Source organism: Callionymus lyra, chromosome 11, assembly GCF_982586985.1.
Source record: "Callionymus lyra chromosome 11, fCalLyr1.hap1.1, whole genome shotgun sequence".
NCBI lineage: Eukaryota > Metazoa > Chordata > Actinopteri > Syngnathiformes > Callionymidae > Callionymus > Callionymus lyra.
The window spans coordinates 6,849,901-6,871,804 of NC_141828.1; the positions used below are offsets into that span (position 1 = coordinate 6,849,901).

The 21,904-nt window shown below is 40.2% G+C and overlaps 1 protein-coding gene across 1 annotated transcript in view; it reads right to left on the minus strand.

The window, feature by feature from the left end:
- gbf1 (golgi brefeldin A resistant guanine nucleotide exchange factor 1) overlaps positions 1–21,904 on the minus strand; it is a 42,963-nt gene that overhangs the window by 14,851 nt on the left and 6,208 nt on the right. Inside the window, exons 4-9 of the mRNA XM_087802100.1 lie at positions 5,844–5,975; positions 4,387–4,505; positions 3,919–4,027; positions 3,689–3,749; positions 1,612–1,666; positions 840–875 (exon numbers count right to left, since the gene is read on the minus strand). Of these exons, the coding sequence (XP_087658226.1) occupies positions 840–875; positions 1,612–1,666; positions 3,689–3,749; positions 3,919–4,027; positions 4,387–4,505; positions 5,844–5,975 (512 nt within the window). The remainder of the gene's footprint in view (positions 1–839; positions 876–1,611; positions 1,667–3,688; positions 3,750–3,918; positions 4,028–4,386; positions 4,506–5,843; positions 5,976–21,904) is intronic.

Genomic DNA, 21,904 nt, shown 5'->3' on the forward strand with positions numbered 1-21,904 from the left:
AGAAGGTAAACTTCTTCTAAAGAAGTACATTAGTGCCATCAAAATAATAAATTATTCAATTTAACATTTCAAATGGCGAAATTGTGGAATGTTGTTTTCAAATCATTGATTTTTTTTAAATAAATGAATTTAAATATTTGAACATTTAAATAAATTAATAAATTTCCTTTTTCCAATAATTCCAAAGTCCATTTTCTAAATGTAATGTTTTTTTAATTCGTAGACCTTTAAATTCAATATAAAAAAAGTTGGTCATTTCAGCCAATCACGGTGGCATTATGAAATATTTAATTCAGAAAAATATATTTGAATTATTGTAATTAGAATACACATCAATGTGTAAAAAAAATCAATTCATTAGGAAAATATTCACATATTTTAATTAAATTATTAATAAAAACAACTTTCAATATACACATGATTTAATAAAAACAATATGGAAATGATTGAATTAATTATTAAAAAATAAAATAAAAAATAATGAAAAACAACAACATGCCCATAAAGAAAACTAATTGTTAGAATAGTTAAATTCAACCATTAAATATTCTGATGGCACTGACATACTTCAATATTCTTCTTGGTCATATTTTATATTCTGTTAACACCAAGTCATGCTCTGTTGTGTTCCTGGGATAAACCATCTGATGCACAATTGTCGTGTGACTCAAAATGAAATGAAGACAAGAAGAATTGTGGTGATGCAGGCAGGCATTCACATGCAGGGAATACACCTAACACTCCTCAACCAGGACCTTCAGCTACGTAAGTCAACATCAAAGCTCTTCCTGAGTCTAACTGCTTGGAGTCCAACCTATACAGCGAGTCATCCTCCTTACCTGCACACGTTTGTTTTTCCACAAGATATTGTAAGCCTCAGAAGAGAAGGGGAGGTGCCCGCGATTAGTGCTTGTTACATGTTAGCAGTGGGTCAAACACACAGACACACACATACGCACATGTGTATGCATGATGGATAAAGTGTCAGCAACACAAGTGTAGGTGTGTGAGTAGAAAGACGTCTCATAAGAACATGGACAGCAGGAGAGGATGTTGATGTGATATAGGATGTTACACAATTACTGCATATTCAAATATATTATATCAAGCTGTAGTCATGAAAGACACAGCTCCTTGTACTTTTACAAACAAATGTAAAATTCCCATAATGCCTTTCTACACACTGCTCTATTTAGTGACGGCTGCTACAATTCTGAATTAAAATTATCTCTGTTGCTATGAAAAGTCAACAGCTGTGATTGGTTGCCTGGGCGGCAAAGCACTATGGGTGTCCAATTTACAAGTTAATATACTTTCAGATTTTGTTTAACGTGGGGGTTTTCAAAACGTAACCCCAGCAATAAACGAGGGACCACTCGTATAATAGGATTTTAGCAAATACAACACAATGTGATCTTAATTTCAAAGCTGGAGGTTCTAAATTTGGCAAAGAAGCCAGGATGTAACCATGGAGGAATTCAAGAATGTGGGGTCTATTATATCAAACCTCGTACGTCCACGTAACAGACAAGAAGACGTAATCTAAAGTGACACTGGCGGTTGAGGTTCAGTGGATGACATGGACCACACAATAAAACTCTGAGCTCTTACCTTCTTCATGTTGGCACCAACGTAACTCTTGGCCTCTTCCTTGAATTGGGGAATTCTGAAAACAGATTTGCAGTTTCCATCAGGTGACATTGATGCTTACACGTGTTGTTGACATCATGATCAGAGAATGACACATATTTATAAAAACAATAACACAAATCGTCCAGACAAATATAAATAACACAGATGTCTGCTTGGGCTAAATTTGACTTTAACGTGGCTTCATCTCACCACATATTCCTGATCATTTATGCTGAGGTGAATCTCTCACTAAACACTGTGATTCTCCAAAGCTTTCAGTCAAAGCCTTCTTGATAAGCACCTCTTATCATGAGATATACAACCAAGAGTGTGATGGAATGGCCTGGCTAGATTTCTGTGGACTCTTTGGCTTTTGTGGAAAATGAGATGTCAGCACCGACCACATACACAATTAAAAACAAGGGGGCCTCGACCCCCCCGTCTGACATCACCAGCGTTAATAGAGTGTTGTCTCGCAAGCATGATTATTGGATGATATGTGGGTCCAAAAGATTAACAGGCCTAATACATTCAGCAGCAAGCTAAGCCCGATCCTCAGAAGATGAATAGAGACGCTGCTCATTATTCTCTAGGGGGGTTCTGGGGTGTTGCCTAGACCTACTCTCATCTCCATTATCGGGCGGCAGAGGACTGGGGGGCAGGAGAGAAGTCAGATCAGAACATGTTTATCACCAGCTGATGATGATTGTTCCAACCTTGCATTTAATTTACACATACAGAGTCTTAATATGAGAATAAATGCTATAAAGTGCGGGCGCAAACAAACTAATATATAGAACATATAGATTTCAGGAAACTTTACAAATCAACACTGGCAATTATTTTCATCCCGCAGCCTCTGATTAATGTCGCCTTACCCTAATTTTAAGTTAAAACTCCTGGCGGAGATAATTCTCTACCTGCACATGCACAGGCGTCCGCTTCATCTATATGCAGATTGTCGGATGTGCAGCTAAATTGATTCATCTCCATGTCTGTGACGGGATGTGACTGGCACACTGATGGCTTTTGAACTGGGTGGGCGGTGGAGGCAGAGCGCTGATGAGAAGATCTTAAATGCCACCAAAGGAATCAGTGGCCCACTGACCCCGAGCACTACGCAAGCTTTAGTCAGATAATGAGGCTTAGGAGCAGAATCAGGCCGCGAAAACTCTCATCTGTTATTATGAGGACTCAGTGGCAGCAGCTCTACTGCAGTGAAGAACAGCTTCAGCCTTTTCCATCTTGTCAGAATTCCTCCGACTGACAACAGCGAAGTGAAGAGAATAACTTGAGGTCTGGACTTTATTCTTCTGGAGTCCAGTGGTGCAGCTTTGATATTATTTACAAATGTGCACATGTCGTAACCTGTTACCAAGGTGTGGAGTTCAATCCTGGACCAGAACTCAATAATTTATTTTGAGTTATAATTGTTTAAATCACCGTTTAATAATAGTGTACTAACAAGAAGATGTCAGAAAACTTCTTAAGTTAACTTACTTTCTTTTGTGACATTAACTGTAGAGAAAGTTAAACCCGGTGAACAGAGGTCATGTGACGAGAGCGAGTCATGTGACTTTACTCTGGTCGGGTTTAGTTTCTTAATTTGCTTCCTGTGGGCTTCAGAATCAATCCATTTATTGGTTTCTTAAGCCTTTAATCAGGAGTCGCCAATCTTTTTGCTTCCTAAATAAAAACAAATAAACTTTCATTGATTTAAATAATAATAATGGTATTATTACAACGTTTACTTATGTTTATCAACTATAACATTTGAAAGTCAGGTCCTGTACTTGCTATATTTGAAGTAAAAATTGTCTAAATTGTTCATGACCCTGTCCCTGCTTTAAATGGTCTTAGTCCTGGCTAGTGATTTGCGTTTACAACATCGACACTGAGACTGACGGGTTTGAAGAAGTCGCCTCTTAATCGTTCAAAAGGGAACAAAATATAGAAATGTAACTTCCCCACAACAACAAGTTATCAATGACCACATTAACACTCGAGCCTTAGTGTGTGTGTGTGTGTGTGTCTCCCCATTCGCTCCTGTGCTCACCTGGAGAACAGTAGCTGCACCATATCAACCAGTGTGTGTTCAGCTGATTTCCTCAGGAGCTCTGCAAACACAGGAGAGGAGCAGACGTGAGAGGCTGCTCGAGTGGAAGAAGAGGACACGCGGCGCGAACGCTGACAGAAAGATCAGCACAAATACAACCAAGAGCGATCAAGACTGGATCAGGGACTTAAGCAACATGGATACAGTTTCATAACAGAGCAGATAAGTACCACTCAGACGCGTCTCGAAGCAGATCCGGAAGCAGGACTGCATGATCTCGCAGACGGACTCGTTGGTCAGGTGAGCACCGACAGGAGTGAGCAGCAGAGTCCTCAAGACCTGGAATGTGACGAACCCAAGAAAACAATTAATCAAGGTACAGGTTCAGGAGGACAGATGTGAATGTGACACGTTTAGACAAAATGATGGTCTGAGGAATACAAAAAAGTTATTTCTGATCCACTAACATGTTCACTGGATGATCCAGGCCACAAGGTTAAACTAGGGATCTAGTATGATTTATTTTCTTAATCCTGCCAATCAAATGTAATTATTGGATAATTGCAATAAAAATAATCATACGTTTTTTATTACTCAAAACAGTCAACGACATCTGACATTATTCTGACTCGAGTTCAGATTATTTGTAAAGAAAGTAGTGGAATTTAAAAAAAATATATGTAATTAATGAAATGTACCTGTAGAATTTTCATAAGCACCACTTCATCACTGGCAGGGTCCGTTCCCACAAATCTGGCATGTGTGACAGCATCCGCCATGTTCTCGATGGCCTCGGCCGCAGCTTCATGATTTGCATCTAAAGGATGAAAGTTAACATCGTCAATAAATTCAACTACTTTTTTTTCATATTATATTCAACATTATATTCAATTCTGCAGCAGTTTAGTCTAATATTTAGTTTAGTGCATTTTGTGAGTTCCTTGTTGACTCTCTAACTCTACCCCCTTAAGTACTTCTGAACAGTGCCATGCTCAAGGGTCATTACTCCTCTGGAAGGAAAACAAACTGATGTTGAGTTTGTTCACCAACTCAGCCTGTGAACAGCCAGAGATCATCTTTCACAGTCGGTTTTTTTCTACTGTCCAGTCCTGCAGCTCTTTTACATGATCTTTGTTTGTGAGACTTCTCGTCCGTCTTAAAATCAGGTGAATATTTGTAATTATTGCCATCATACACAGACGCACAAATACAAAATGCTCCGAGCTTCACTCGGGTCCAGATGCCAGCTTGATCCACACAAACATCGACACAGACAGAATGTTATACACAAGTCTGGCGTTCACATTGAATATTAGGAAATAAAGTCACGATTATTCCTCATCACAAAAGACTGGTCTAACAGCAGAGACAAATATACATGCGACGCACTGTATATGCTCGGCACAAAAAACATTTACTTTCAACCGTTTCAGGCTGACAGTCGTTTTCAAGTTCCCTCTGACACCAGCAGGTGGCAGTAGTTTACAAGACCTTGTTCACTTAAGCGCTAACACGTCAGAAAATATTGTGAAAGGCAAGAAAGAACTCAGAACATTGACTTAATCCACAATGAAATGAAACTGATGAAGTGTAGCGATTGTTAGGACTAAAAATATTCTTTGGAACTTGAAGCAACAATAGTGAAGCTTGTCTAGGAGAGTAAACGGGTATTTGTGAGCAACACCCGGTTGTTATTTGAATTGTCTAGACTCCAAAAGTTATCATAAGCTGCATGAAAAAAGCCGTAAGAAATAAATATGAATAGATAACTAAGACTCGTCATTGAGTCAGAATAATTTAAGCAGGCATAGCAGGGCCATCTCTGAGGAAACATGGCTGACTCAGCATGGGTGGCATGACGGGAGCTTGTGTGCTGGTAGGAAGGTCGACTCTCGGTTTGAAACTTGTTTAACATAAAAGCTACAAAGCGACTCGGATTTCTCCACCCGCTGTTGTCAAACTTTGTCAATGATGACAATGTTTTTTTGTGATCGCCTGCACTGGTTGTAATGATGGTGGCATCACACATTATGCTTGATATCTCTGCAGGACCAGGATGTGAAGGACTCTGGAGTAAAGCCTGCTTCTGATTTTGACCTGCTGCAGTGAAACATTGAATAAACCCTCTGGCATTGAGAGAGTGCAAACATCTTACCTATAAGGCCATACGAGAGGAACTTGTTGACCGAGGTAAGGGCGAGGCCCGTGATAGGTCCAGTTGTATCTTCAGAGCGCACCACTTCTAGGAAAGGCCTCAGGAAAACGTTGGGCTCAACATCCGCCAACTCTGGAAGGTTAAAAACAAGAAAACGATCAGAATATACACTCATCTACTCAAACCTCACGCTGAGGTACAGCAACGTCAGTCGGTTATGAAACATCACATTGATTGAATCGCAGACTAAGGGAACATCGGTGCAGAACATTGGAACATCTTCTCCAGGAGTGAACTCACAGGAAGCTATAGTGGTGGAGTCCACCTTTGGCCTATCAACCCCTGACTTCAATACAGGCTGCTCTCAGGAGCATTCCATCGGGAGGTCACAAGGGGGCAGGAAAAACACAAAACAGGTAAAACAACAACAGGCAAATTAGTGGAGTCACGCAGCCACGCAAAAGCGTTACTCTAAGACGAGTGCATGCCACAGCAATTTTGAGAGGATTACAGCTCGCTCCACATGTGAAAAAATAACTCTGGCATCAAACGCGCCGCCGAGTGTCTAACCAACCTCTGAACGTGCACATGTGACCGCCTTGATATCTGATACCCCTGCAGCTTGTTTAGAAATCAAATATGAAATCATTTGGAGATGTCCAGTCTTTTTATCATCCTTCTCAGGCCCGACTTTCCAAAGCAAACTTGCCGCGTTATTGAATATTTTTTCATCTGGCGCCTTGTTTTCATTTCTGCTAAATCTAAAGAGCTCGAAGCACTTTCTCTTTTGAAGACCAGAACGAGGCTACGAGAGTAAATTTAGAAACGGTAGCACAGAATCACGGTGGGAGACATAATAAACAATCAAAAACAGTGTTTGCTCCAGAATGTGAACCTTGCGGCTCCACCTCCCGAGTCAGATGTCAAAGATGTTTTTAAAAGGTCTTAGCGTCCCTTCTCTTTACAGTGTTAAAAACATGTGGCCAGGCTGGAGGGAGGGGGCTCAAATGAATCTGTCAATAGATCCTGATGAAGTCTTCATCACAGGCGATCCCTGTGTAAGTGCTATAGCTGCATTCCCAAAGACAGAAGATTGAAAAAACTCAATTGTGTTGTATCGATCCGGTGGCCATCGGTGAAGGTACAGCTGACAGAAGTGCTAGAGCCGTCTCCAATCTTCTTAAATAAAGTCTAAATACCGGCTCAGTACTTCAACCCAATCTCCAGGGATTGTGGCGTGAAGTGAAATAAATAAGGACAGCCTCCGCAGTGGCCCGGTCCTTCGATATCCACGTTGACCTCCTGCTGACATTGACCACAAAAAGAGAGACGAAATGCGAGATTAAAGCCGTTTGATCAGCCGTTTGTTTTGCCATTTACGGGGTTTATGGGGTACCAGTCCTACTTAAAGAGCAAGTACAAACCCGACTCAGCTCCACTTTAATTGGTCAAAGAGAGGTTGTCAAATGAGCCCATTACATTTCAGCAGAAGCCTAATCCCAGCTACCTTCACCCGGCTGGAGCCCTTGTTTCTGCTGAAGCTGGTGTGAGAGTATCTAGCCATGTGTGGATTACCTCTCCAAATGACCCCAGCAGAGAGAGGGAGGAGAGGTGGGGGTGAACCTTTGCCCCCAGGAGAGCGACTGGGGATGAGGAAGGCTTACCGCCAAACAGAGGCCATCTTTAACACATGCACATCTATTGGCAGTGGAGCAGAAAGGGCTTAGGGTGGAAGAGGCAAGAGATGAAACTGAGCTTATTGTCCTACAACAGCCAGCAAAACAAGAATCTGGCCAGAAAAACACCAGGAAAATGAAACGCAAACAAAAAGCACATCTTGTAAAGTGTTGGAACTTTTCAAAGGCGAAAATATTCCCATGTGGATCGTGATTATTGCAAGGCTTGCTAAATAGAGGCAGGAGTTAAAACAATAGCATTGTCTTTAGTAAACTCACAGCGAGGACAAGAGCGGCAGCTAGTTTTTCTGCCGGCTAGCGCATCAAAGCCGAAATTACCGTCACAAAATACTACAGCTGACATCCAGCAGTGCTTTTTTTCTCCATGGTTCAGTAGAACTGCAATCTCCAGCATCACCATGCAAAACATAGACACATTTCTTTCCATTTGGAAACAATGATAGCACTTCACCATGTAAGTCTGTGAAGAGGAAGAAGTCTTTGGAGTTTTTGAATTTATATGTTTAAAATATATCTAGGTTATATGCTGGTTAATTCTTAATTGGTTAAACAATCCACAAATGGCTTTACAGGGACCACTGCACTATGGGAAAAGATGCCGATCTGAAGGTTAAAGCATTTGGTTTCTTGTGGAGGTCTACATTCTGAATCCACTGTCATCTAATCCTGCAACGCAGCCCTGTTAATTCAACGCCACTAAACAACCAAAGCTATATTCCTGGTTATTATGCTGTACAAACAAAAAGCCAATTTCCCAAACCGAGCTGCCTCAGTGTACACTGAGAGTGTATAATGGAAAGACAGGTACAGTATTTGTGCTTCCTTCAGCACCTCTAAATAATCATAAAGACTCGATATAGTAAAGACTAAAAAAATAGAGGAAAAATAGAAATAATGAGGAACTTCTGTTATGATGACAAACGAATGTGCCGTTTTCATTACCATTCCAAAGTTAAATGAACAATTATTGATGATCTTTTCTTTGAACTGAAAAAAGGTGTATTGTTGGTCAATAACCAGGACCGGTCCTGTCACTCAGATAAGGTTCTGAAACAGAAAGACAAACTGGAGAACAGATAACAAATAGAAAGTAAATGACAGAAGAGAGGGTGCAGCAGAAGAAGGAGGGATGAATCCCCTCTTGACCGAGGCAGCAGCCCAAAACCAAACACTGATGGTTATTGATCTGGACCTCGTCAGCCTGAGAAATTAAGAGTCAGGTTCTCGGTTTGGATGCCGAGGCTTCATGCGCGGAGGAGATGGGCGACGCTTTAACAAGACCAGCAAGACTAAATGAAATCCAGGGAGAATATCTCTGTTCATTGGCCGAACAAAGTCTTCCATCTGTCGGGAGAAGTTTGATGAGTGTCAGCTCGATTTAGCCCTGTGCCCCCCCACCCTCGCTTTCCTCTCTTCTCTTTCTGCCCCCAGTCCCTCTGTTCTCCTGAATGAAATTGACACTTGTAGGAAGGGGCAATTAGGACGGAACAACGCTATGGAGCTCCATATGGTCATTCATTGGGTCGCAGTGGTATTTTATAGACTCCTAGAACAATATCTTTGTGCAACCTAAACAGGCAATTTGAAAGCCCAGGAGAAATTAAAACTTTTCCAAATGCTTCATAGCACGGATGTAACGGCTGCTGCAGGAGAGCATTCCTGGAGGGCTGCATGGAATATAGTTAGCATCCGTATTTACAAGAGCAGTTCTCTCAGCACTTGAAGAAGGACGGCCGTATTACACAAACAGTAGCAACTTTTTCATGTCTTCACTTCAGCTTGTTAACGATGTGGCGCTACACGAATGAAAGGATAGAATCATATTTAACAAGAGAGTATCTTGTGAAAATATGATGGAACAAAATGATGAATAAAATGGACTAAAAAGGACTAAACCTTAAGAAATAAGTGGTGAAATTAAAGGCTGAAACAACTAGTGGTTGAGAAAATGTTTTTTTTTTTACAAGGCCAAGCAAGAATATTCCTGGTTTACTTCTAGAAGTCTAAATCAATAGTAACTCGGAAGTACAGATGTAAGAAAATATCGATATAACGATATATTGCGATCCTGTATCGATATTCAATAGCATTGTATCGATATTATTTAAATAACAAACGTTCTTGTTAGTGTTAATGTTGACTTCATCATTGGAATCTGCCTCAATCCAAATAAATAGAGAGTTTGTGTTTAATACTGGTTCGAGTGTGTGTGACGTCAGCGCTAAATTTAAATTCCACGATCAATGACGACACAAGAATACATTTAACAAGTTTAGTTTAGTCATAACATCGCTTTACTGACTTACTTTTAAATTGTGTTAATCACAGATCAAATGATTTTAAAATATTAAATCAAATAACTTTGAATTAAAGTAATATGTTTTTTCTAAGGTTATATATATATATATATATATATATATACATTTAACCTCAGCTTATAAAGCTGATGTTTGGACTCATTTTGAGTTCAAAGTAAAAAATAATTGATACTGGATATTGCATGTTGCTCCATGTTGTTTGAGACTGTTAATGCACTTCATTGGGCATTGTTAATATAAGTTTACATTTTTTGATTAATATTTTGAGATGCAGTTTCCTACTAGCACTTTCACATTTGATTAGAGAAAGTATTTGCCAATTTCTTTGTTGTAAAAGCCAGAAAAAGTGTTGTTTAAAAGAAACAATATATCCTTGTTGCTACAGTATCGCAATACATCGAGATGTATCTTATCGTCACACATGTATCGTGATGCGTATCGTATCGCCAAGATAGTCGTATCGCCAGCCCTACTAGATTCTTGCCAATACCCAGCTAGACTCAGAAGTGTCTTAGTTTAAGTGTTAAACAGTCTGCATGAGAACCACTACTTCTTGAACTGACTTTAAAAGGTGCTGAACTAAACAACAGTAAATCTCACACATTTACAGAGCGTGACTTCATGACTGAACCCTGCCTGGTTGTATTTAAGCGGCCACTGTGCACCTGTTCTGCTGTACATAAAATGTAGTTTCTCTGCTGCATTCTTTAAACAGAGGCCACATTATTACACTGTGTGACTACACCACTGAGCTGGCCAGGCACCAATGTCTTGTAATGTGTTTCACAGACAGCTCTTACCACAGTGAAAGGCTATCTGAAAGCATTTGGAGTGAAAGTGGTGAGCTGGCGCACCTTAGTTACAGCCGAATGAAAGTCCTCAAAGCAAAGATAAATTAAGTGATGGAAATCATTCCACTTGAATACATAAGCATTTGCTCACGGTGTCACAGAAAGGTGTCCTTCCACTGAGGCGGGATCAAATTATCACTTCTATTTCCAGAAAAACAAACAGTGGAAAGCAAGATGCACAATTTCCAGGCCACCCACTGACAGCTACCCTTGCCAATGTCACTGCATGTCCTGGTTAAGATGTCCCTGAGGGCCTGGGGGGGGTGTGGGGGTTCACTGGGGATGAAATGCATGATAAAGCGATAGATAGCAACATGACATGGTTTCAATAACAAAACAATTCTTTCTTAAGTCTTCCTTGTCTAAATATCTTTACTGGATCCGATTTCAAATACAATCCATCGACAGCTCACTTGATAGAATTTGACTCCCTGGACAAAAATCCAAATCAGAAAAGAACCAAAACCAACCAGAGGAAGCACAGATGTGTGTGTTCATGCCTGTGTTTTTCTGTTTCTGTCTACAAGTGTTGTCATCCTCTTTTGTTTCACCTGCTGCACTCCTTCAGTTCTGCACTAATACCATTCCCACGGGGCAGCAGAGATTCCAGAAACCACAGACTGTAGTGGCACAGTGTTCACACGAGACCAGACACACAATTGCAGCCACCATTAGAAGATAACTAACACAGAGTCGGCAGAAAAAGACAAACTGGTGATGTTACCCTAACACGATGCCTTCTGGGTTTATCTCAACTCTGGACTCTTTAAGAAACATTCATGTCCGCTTCTAATCTAACTTTCAAATGCTTGTGCGAGTACAATTGTAACAATTATACATCAATACAAAGAAAAACGGAGACTGTTGACCCTCCAACGCTGCTGTTCCAGAACAATAAAGGCTTGTTAAATGAATCCAAATAAGTAAGATGAGAGACAACAGTCACTTTGAACATGCAGTCTTGTCCTGGCGCCACTATCGGAGAACAGCTGCTCAACTGGGAACCTTCTGCGGAGGAATGTCATCTACAAAAACTCTACTGTGGAGTCTCTGTAAATGACCGAGGACAGTGAAAATCAAAACTGTGGATGTGTTGCCACATTTATGTCTTTCACAGTCACACAGTAATCTTTCTTTAAATTGAAATAAGGAGATGAAATGAAACAAAAAACATTAGCAAAGATAAAACTTAAATTGGAAAATACACAATATACAAATATACAAATACAAAAGATATACGGAACTATTTTGAGCGCAGATCTCATCAGCGTTTGTATAAACTAGTCATTGCTTGGTAGTTTGTGAAAAGGCTGTTGTGACGACACACTACAAATAGACAAGACAAAGCCGAGTCTCCCAGTCAATCAGTAACTACATCCCATCCTGTAAGATATGATAAGCTATTACAGGATTGTATTTATCTTGTAAGCATCATCATATTCAAATCATGCATGTTGAAACCCTGAGTTTGTGGCGTCTGCATTTGCATGTCAACTCTCAGCTCATCAGTATTAATAGGCTGGTAGAAGAGCACTTACACGGATGCTCACTTTATACCTACAGAGCATTGACAGCAGATCCTCTGTGTGTGTTTAATAAATCGCCGCAGTTAGGTGGGACAGCTTAGTCTCAAGTCACCTAATGACTATATTATGAGCCACAGCATTAAGAAGGATTAATACTAATCTGGGCTGTTTCAGTTTACCCTCAGCTGGAGGGGTGGCTGGTTCGAAGGAACCGTCATGCAGTGAGTGCCCTGCTGGCCTGCAGCAAGTGAGTCCATTCCCAAACGCATTACTGAGTTGATTTTGTATGTCGACGGCTGCCAAAAAAGAGCCTAGATGATGATCCACTTGCAGGACAATGTGCTGTTTAGCGGGTTTAGAACACGCATAAACTTGGAGCCCCCACAGTAGCACCACTTGTAATCTAAAGTTCTGGGATGAACTAAATCCTAGAGTGGATACAAGCGGCTGAATGATGTATGGTCAGTGGAGATTGAATTACTTGAGGAAATAATCTGTCATTTCATTAGTGGATTACTGTTGATCTACTCCGTCCCTGAGTGGAACACCTTGGAAAGATTATACCGGATGAAGCATTTGACATTTTACTTTCGCATACGGAAGAGAGTCAAGATTTTCCATGGGGTATGGTTTTCAGAATATTTCCATTATGAGGGGAAAAAAAAATGTTTAGAATTTTAAAAGAGAATAACTTTAAAGTTCTGAAAAATCAAGGTGTAAAATAAGATGTTCAAATGAGGTCATCATATTAATAACCTTAATAGGAGACACCTAGTCTGGTCTTATTCAGTAGTGTCTACATTTGTATTTACAACAAATGGTAAGTTTTATTTAGGTTACTAGTGGTAGTCACTGAAGGTTCCCTATAATATTATCAGTCCCAAAGGCCACCACCCCCAGCAATAATTAGAATCAAAAACAAATGTTCAACATATCATCAAACCACTATCCGCCACATGTACACATGCACAGTCCTTCGTGAGTTTCGTCTCCATGGCAACGTTGTGACATTCACACAACAGAAGTTTACAGGGGACATTTCTAACCGGTGATGCCACACGGGCACCATGGTGGGGAAACATTAAAGCCTATCGGGTTTATCCCCACTGGGGCCCTGAATTGCTCCGCTCAGAGTGCGAGGAGATGTACTGGGCTGGCTTAGCAGACCAAGGCGACAACTGTCATAAATGACTCCCCAGTGGGTCCACATGTCTGCCATAGGAGGACCAGCGTTTTGGAAGTCGGGGGCAACATGGTGGGGTTTAAGAGCGTACAAGGCCAGGGGTCACCCTCCGACAATACCTCTTTAATCATGAATGACAGATGTATTTTCGTAGTTTGCCATTCATTCAGGCACAAGTCTTCTAAGCCTTCGATAAATCGGTGGAATCAGAAAACTTTACATCTATCATATTCAGTTACACAATACATAAAAAAGTCAATATAACCTTAAGGAGTGACAGAGAGCATACATTACATGACTAATGTAACTGATAGTTTTATATCCTCCAATTCAAAATCTAATTGTCATAACAGAAGACTTCTACTCTTCCTTATGTCTATCGACCACCACCAGGACCCCCCAAAAAAAGCCCTTTCCCCTCAACTGGTGGATAAAGTGCACTCCCCTCCCCATCACAGTTTGTCATAAAGCATCTTTCAGCACATAATTTGACCAAACCTGAGAGGCAAGAGGAAAAAATTCAAATACAAACATGAATTCTAAATGGGTGTTTTCCAGAAGAGCAGTAATCCAAAACCCACCCCGGTAAGTGGCTACACTACTGATACTGCGGCTAATGTCAGACAGCTGAGTAAATGGGACACCGTCCAGAGACTGCATTATTATCTCAAAACATGAGTGTGGACTTAGTTAAGAAGGTTGGTGAACCCAGAAAGAGTCTTTTCCACATTAACTGCGTCACAGCTGATTTGTGAAGACGAGTAATACACGACGATTAGTTTATCAGAGGATGCGGTGTTTGTTGCTTATTTGTTTTTTACTTTGTAACTACTGTAGATATTTTAGCAGATGAGTGCATTGTTTGAGTTGATGCTGTTGTGGTCAATTTTGCAGAAATTATTTAGATCCCATCATCAATTAAATGACTGGATTTGTCTGCAAACATAAAGATGAAAACTTATTTTGTTTAAATAAAAACTTATATAAATAACAATGGCTTAAAAAAAAAAAAAAAAATTTAAATGTATACAGACCATAATAGTACAATCTCAAACAATTGACAGTAACAACTATGAAAGTAATAACATGTCCATAACAACATAATAATAATAATAATAATAACATGTCCACATTTGATTCAGAAAGTGACATCAATGTTTTATTCAAGCACATGCTTTCCAGACTTTAACTTATAGTAAAACAAATACTATCGTTTATATTGTTGTTGATGAAGATAAAGAAATAAATAGATAACACAAGGACATTTAAATGATAACACATGGAACAAAGCTACGGTTCTGAAAGCAACTCTATTTTTTAAAGAGCATAATACTGTATATTTAGAGCATGTGGCATTAAATCAGAAAAGTGTCTTAGGACCACACTAGAGACTGAAGATTATTTCCTAACCTCATTTCCTAACTCTTGTTTTCCCAAAAAAAAGAGGTTGGGATGACTTGATTGGCTGAGAAAAGGTGAACTATTGAACAGAATAATTCTGAACGAAGCGCACAAATCAAATTCTTCCTTTTATTTTGGTTTAATGTGGATAAATTCTTTCCCATGAAGTTGGTTTCTGCAGCGCAATGTGTCTCCCTCATAGCGAGCTGGTTCTGCACACGCAAGGCTGCGCCTATCCAATCCGACTGGCATCACGGCCGTGGAATGCTGAAGTCCACATTTTTCCCATTCAGCAAGGAAAAACGGCCTTTCAAAGCCAATCAGCTAGAAATGTTGCTTTGTTTTTATTTTCGACTGAACTTCCTGGAACCTATTATGGAGCTGTCAGGGATGTATATTTAGCTATGGCAACACAGGGCCTCCTCGCCCCCTTGCGCCACTGGCCATGTCACCTCTGATAAACAGAAAAACAATTGGTTATCCCTTTTGTCACCTTTAAAGAAAATGGTGTCAGTGGCCAGTCTCATGTTGTAGGTGACAGATAACTACAACTTAACTGTCGATCCATCGTTTTTATTAGACCTTTTCACATGTTTTTGGCACGTGTCACATAAAAGAATATACATCAGTTTTTAAAAGAACTTGAAAAAACAAGTTAACAAATAAACACAATTTTCTCACCATCACTTCTGAAGTACAAATCCAATCTCAAACTATATAAAACTAATTCATTACATTTTAAAATCCCCGCTGAAGTATTGCGAAAAGTTATACTCTTATTTGTGTCGTGTCACGTGGACAGGGGGCTGCCACTCAGCTCCAGTTTGACTTCTTACTTTTAAACTTCTTCCATTTAAACTTAAAGGCCCTTTTCACCAACAAATCAGCTACTGTTCAAGAATCGAGACATTCCAAGTGGGCAGATACGATGTTTTATTTTCAGGAGCTGTTACTTGGTCTCACCTGATCACCCACTGACTGCAGCAACTGACCCCTTGTAACCCCACAACACTCTCCAAGCTGCAGGTCAGTCAGACTAACTCAGGCTCCTCGCCAAGATCCTCCAAGTTGTAAATTGTGTGATATCTAAGCTCTCACACGCTCAGCTGTGGACACAAGAGGTGAAAAGACTAACTGGAGCTGTGACATTCAACTTACTCAAAATTATGAACCACAACAGAGTGATAATCACCCATTTAGAAAAGAACATATGTTACCCATGTCAGTAGTTTTCAAAATGGGGGGGCGGGGGAGTAAGGAGGGAGCACTAATGGGTGCTAGGAGGGCCTTGAATAAATTGAAGGAATATGATAGAGTATAAATTAAAATAGTTTAAACCATTTTCCATGAACATACAAAATTAAAACTGCCTTTATCTTTGGATCCTCACGTTTCTGATTGTACCCAACCAGACAGTCTATGGCAACGCCCAATTCTGTGTCAACCTGGCTGTTTGCACCCATTACCAAGTACAGTAGCTTAGAGCTAGCAAGTAAGCAAGAAATGGTTAGGTTTCTGATAGGAATAAGTCCATTCATTGACGAATCTGCAGCCAAGATCCCATGATCTAAAACTCCAAAATATGAGGCAGCATATATCCCTGGTAGTTTATCATTAACATGTCTATAGACAAATCAAAATGTCAGCAGTGGTTTTAAAATCAGAGCTGACTTTAGAAGTGAAGCCTTCCTATGTTCAACCTAGTTCAGCATTAATCAATCAGTTTTCATACGTTTCATGTGGTTAAAAGAAGAGCCATGAAATTTGACTAAACATTAATTATGATCCCATCAAGTATGGCTTAACAAACATACTGTAAAGAAAAAGGTAAAAGTACTATAGTGAATACAAGTATTAAAAGTTAGGAAATACACTCAGAACATTTAACATATAAACTTATTTTTTGCTACTAGTCTTTGTTCTGACTCAATGGCCCCATCATATTACCAAGAAATTGGACCACTGGTTCATTTTCTAACTAGGAGCGGGATGATCCAATCAGCTGGACCTTAATAACATTTGTTTTTAATTCTGATAATATAACCTACTTCACAAAATGCTACTTCACACGAAATAGGCACATAACCTTTGCAATCGACTTGTAGATCGTGATCGGCTTATTTAGTACTGAAAAATGGCAAGAAAAAAATGGTCTTGGTTGAACTTTTAAGCATTTCTGCAGCAATGATTAAAATAATTGAGGGGTCACCCATTTGGTATAATCAGCATGGCAGGAGAACGTTTTCTTTAAAAAATGTCAAATGATTTTTTTTTCTTAATTCTAGAAGAATTTCCAGTGGAAAAGTCCAAGTCCAAACATCCTGCTTGTAAAGACAGTTGGATCATGCCATTACATTGTGGCACCAAGGAAGGCCTGCAGGGAAGCAGAGGTCACTTTTCTGCAGAGCTCAAGTCCACTTTGTCGAGTCTTAGCGTTCCCATCAGAGGCATCACTTCTTGAGATCACTGCTGAAACAAAGACTGGACAGAGCAGGGAGCCACCACTGGACATATCGATGAGTTTATTTTAATCTCAGGACAATCAACACCTTCATGAGGACCCATGTTGGCTGCCATTGGCTGTACGAGTCTGTTCAGATCCCTCTCCAAATGTGTAATGCTGGGTACATATACCTCAGCTATTGAGAAGTAAGTAAGTACTTTAGTTGTAGAGTGACAGTATCAACAGGTAAGTGTCATGAGCTCAACGCCACCAATGATAAGACATCGGATCCACTCGTGGAGTCCACTTGAAGGACATGTGGCGACGCTGGACTTGTATCTGTCAACATGACAGCACAGATTGACACACAGAACTAGATTAAAATGAGAGGTACTCAAGTGAGTTTGCAAAATATACCTTCTAATTAGAGTACTGAATATAGGTGCCGTGGTAGGTTGGTGTTTGTTGATGTGTGACAGCCTCAGCTCGACGTACACTTCAATGCTTACCTAATTGGATATGTGTATTAAAATGTCTGTGGTCACAGCACCCTTATGGGGCATGAAATAACAAGCAGCTGCATCTATCAGGAGACCTCACATGTGTATTTGTGTGTGTGTGTGTGTGTCTGAGAGGGATGGCTGCAGAGAGGTTTATTAACCCAGTCCATCAAGACAGTGAGGGATTCAGAGAGAGGCACCCAAGGCTTAAGGATGCGAGCGCCACACAAGCTAGACAGCAAAGCACTGCCTCTCTGCAATACTAATATGGCCCCTTATTTTGAACCACAACAGACTCCACTGCAACCTCTTTCTTAGCCTGTAAACCAAGAGCTTTCATCGAGTTCCACCTTCAAAAAGTGAATAAAAATATTGAAGATAAATGTCTAAAAGGTTTTTATTGAACACTGAACACATCCTGATATTTATTAGAAATAAATGTTTACTTTTGCTTTCAAATCACATGTTAGTTATTTTAGGGTTTATATTTCAATAGTAAATAAAATAAAACAAGTTGAGTCTTAAATTTGAATTAACATGCAAATATTAAAAATGTTTGTTTATTTTTGTGTCGCAATTAACCTTCCGGCAGCTAGGTGGCAGCAGTCATTACATCCTCCACAGCTAATGGAACAGTGACATTCGACAAGATCCAGGTAATGAATGAGGACGAGAGGATACAGTCGACTCCAGCCGCTTTTAAAGCCGATTTTGGTTTCAAAACAAATGAAAGTTATGACTTTTCCAAGCGTCATTCCGTCTGTAAAGTCTGCGATGCCAGAGTCAAGTACATGACAATTCTACAAAAATATCCTTGTTCCTATTGTGTAGCTATATATCTTGTAGTTGCCCCGTCAGCAGAATACATAACACCAGATTCTTGTGATACACACCCCAACTGGTCACGCCAGATCTGTTGCCAAAGTGCATTCTCAAGGATAATGTTCTTTCTCAACAGCGTTGAGAGGACATTGGAACCATCTCACAATCCGAGAGACTGAGACAGAACCACTACTACTACTACTACTACTACTACTATCAATGAAGGGCTCTCAGCCTCAAATGAACTTGGTTCACTTTTGAAATGTAAAAACTGTCAATGCAGCACCTGCATGTCGTCCATTTTCTTGTAATCACCTTTTTACAATTGCCGTCATGGCAACGCAGAAGACAACAAAACAATAAGGAGGATGGTAAATGCCAAAAATTCTGTGTAATGTATTATGGTACTATCCTACACCGGGTGTCGTGCATTATCCGGGCTGTTTTCGCAACAGCGACATGGTCTTAAATATACAACTCTTTTTTATAGTCCTATAAAATCCAAGAGCAAACGTGAGACATGAGGTGAATGTTGACCGAGGACAGCTTTGAATGGACATGAGACATATTAAACTATTTTACAGACGATTGATTCGAGGCGATGGTCTGCTTTGATTACAAACATTTAGAAACTGAGTTTTCTGGAATCCACCTATAACTCACTCACTGATGCGTGTTGACTGGGGGATCAGATTATGTGCTGGTCTGTGAAAGAATGCTGTCGTTACGCACCACAAATACACCCTCAAATGTTGCAGGTCATGTCAACAAAATTCATGGGGTCACAAACTCTGCTGAGCATGGCGGCTAAACTTAGACAGCCACTCATTAACACGGACTGAAAACCTAGACTTGGCACATGCAGAAATTGTCAATACCCTCCGTGGTAGTTTGTCATTAAAATGTCGATAGACAAATCAAAATGTCAGCGGTGGTTTTAAAATCAGAGCTGACCTTAGGACTGAAGTCTTCTTATGTTTTCTACAACCTAGTTCAGCATTAATCGATCACAGACTTCATACGTTTCTTGTGGTTAAAAGAAGAGCCTTAGAATTTGACATTAAACATTTATTATGATCCCAAAACCACACTGTTAACAGTCCTAAGTGCAGGGATGAACCACTTCTCTACTGACAGTGATGACGTTAAAAGACACAAAATGATTAATATCATATCAATAAACATTATATTTTTAATATATATTATCGTGTACAGTGCATGATCTGCTCCACTTTATCACTCCAATGTGAAACATGTAGTACCCATTGACTTCCATCCCTCTGGACTAAACCAGAGACTGTTGGTGTTGCACTCAAATTACCACCTCATAAAAACCTGCTCAACAACATTAAAACACAAGCCCTATTTACAAAGCACCGTCAATTCTCACGAGCTAACCAAAGGTGACAGCAGAGCTCAAGTCGGCCTTCGCAGTCTCCAACTAAATCTATGACTAAAAACGGCAGCTGTTTTAAGATGTTTTTTATGGTTGAGTATTTCGCCATGTTAAGTGTGTATTGTTTGTTATCTGGCTGTCATAATAAATAGTAAAAATAACTGATAGTATATTTTATTCGGACAATACAGTACAGATCAGTGAGGCTGCAGCCTGAAGAAGCTCACTGAAGATACCAACTTTTAGTCATTCAAATTTACGCGGAAAGTTAAATTTTCCACTGCACTCATCCAGTAAATGTGATGATAATAAGCGAAAAGTTCCCCGTCCAGTGTGTACTTAAGTGGAAATGTGAAGCACATGCTCATGAAAGGGTCATCTTCCCTTCATTTTTGGAAACATGGGGATAGTTTGTTTTGCCCATTTCTTGCCCACTGTTCCTGTCAGCACATCCTGATCCTCCACCACAGCACCTCGACCCTCTCCTCTCTTTGACCCACCCTGCAGACACCCGAGCCAGGATGATTAATAGCCCTCTGCTGGGACTCCTCATCTACTCAGCAAGTTGTTGAGAGACTCTGAAACAGAACAACAGTTGCATCCCGTCTTCGCCTGCGACTAAGCCCCCGCTGTCAGTCCCTGGTTAGGTCACTGATAACTGGGCAGATTTACAGCTACTAACCAGCAATAGACGGCTTCTGATTAAATAAACTCGCTACGATTGTGAGACTAACTTCTACAGAGATAACCAGCAACATCTTAGTATATTGCAGCAATGATGGTCTTTGTCAACACGGTGGGATGTTCGTTATTAATGGAGGTCTAAAGTTAAACTCTTGTACAGATCATGTTATGAAACAACCCATTGAAAGTTCACCTTAAGTACGGTCAGTCCCCGAGTGTGTGGAGCGTTACATGAACAGCAGCAGGAAAAGTCAATTAAATAACAAGTTTTCTATTATGAGTTGATGATTATCTTCACTGGACAAATACTGTTTTTTTAAGCTTTTAATTTTTTGGGGAATAAACTATTTCAATAATTTATATATTAAAAATATTTTTCTTTATATTAATTGAATTTTAAAATGGGAATATCTTCAAAATGCATTTTAATTTTATTTTTATCATACACAAAGAGTTTGATATTCTTATTCCAATAATTTAAAAAACAGGATGTATAAAGAATAAACTAGCGTCGGGAGGGGCGGTCACGGAGTCGTTAGTAACCAAATCAAAGATGGCAATAATAGACGTGACAAGCCGTCCCACTTAGTTTACAGAGTCTGACCGGGTCATAAAAATAGCACCAAAAGCACGGCGGCGGATCACGCCGGTGATTTCATGGTTAAACTACAAGAGTGAAGGGTCAAGAGGCAGACACGTCGAGGGTTGTCATGAGCCAGATCCTCTTTGCCCCGAATGCCACCCTGAGTAAACATATTTGCATAAGTGAGTGAGTGACATGAATTACGGTTTCTTTCTGATCGGCATTTGCCAGCTGCCACTTCAATTGGGGGTGATATATGTGTGAAGATCAGGTGGCGGCGAGAGGGGGGGCGGAGGAAGGAGGGGGCATTAGGCCACAGCTCGCTCCCAAGTGCGCAGACTGTGACCCCAGAGGCCCCAACTGGGCCGGCCTGACCACAGCTGAGGACACACACACACACACACACACACACACACTTGACCTTGAAATGAGACGGAGACAGGCATCATGTGTGCATTCTCTCCCGATGACTGACATGGCAGTAAAATGTGATGAATTAGTGAGCTTGTCAGTAACACATAGATTATATGAAGTGAGGCCAGGAGGGAAAAACAAACCGGCGTTGCCGAGGGCCACGTTTTCTCATTCAGCAGCGAGAACCTCATCTTTCCCGCAGCACTAGTTTACTGTAGGACATTAAAAGATCATCATGTTTAT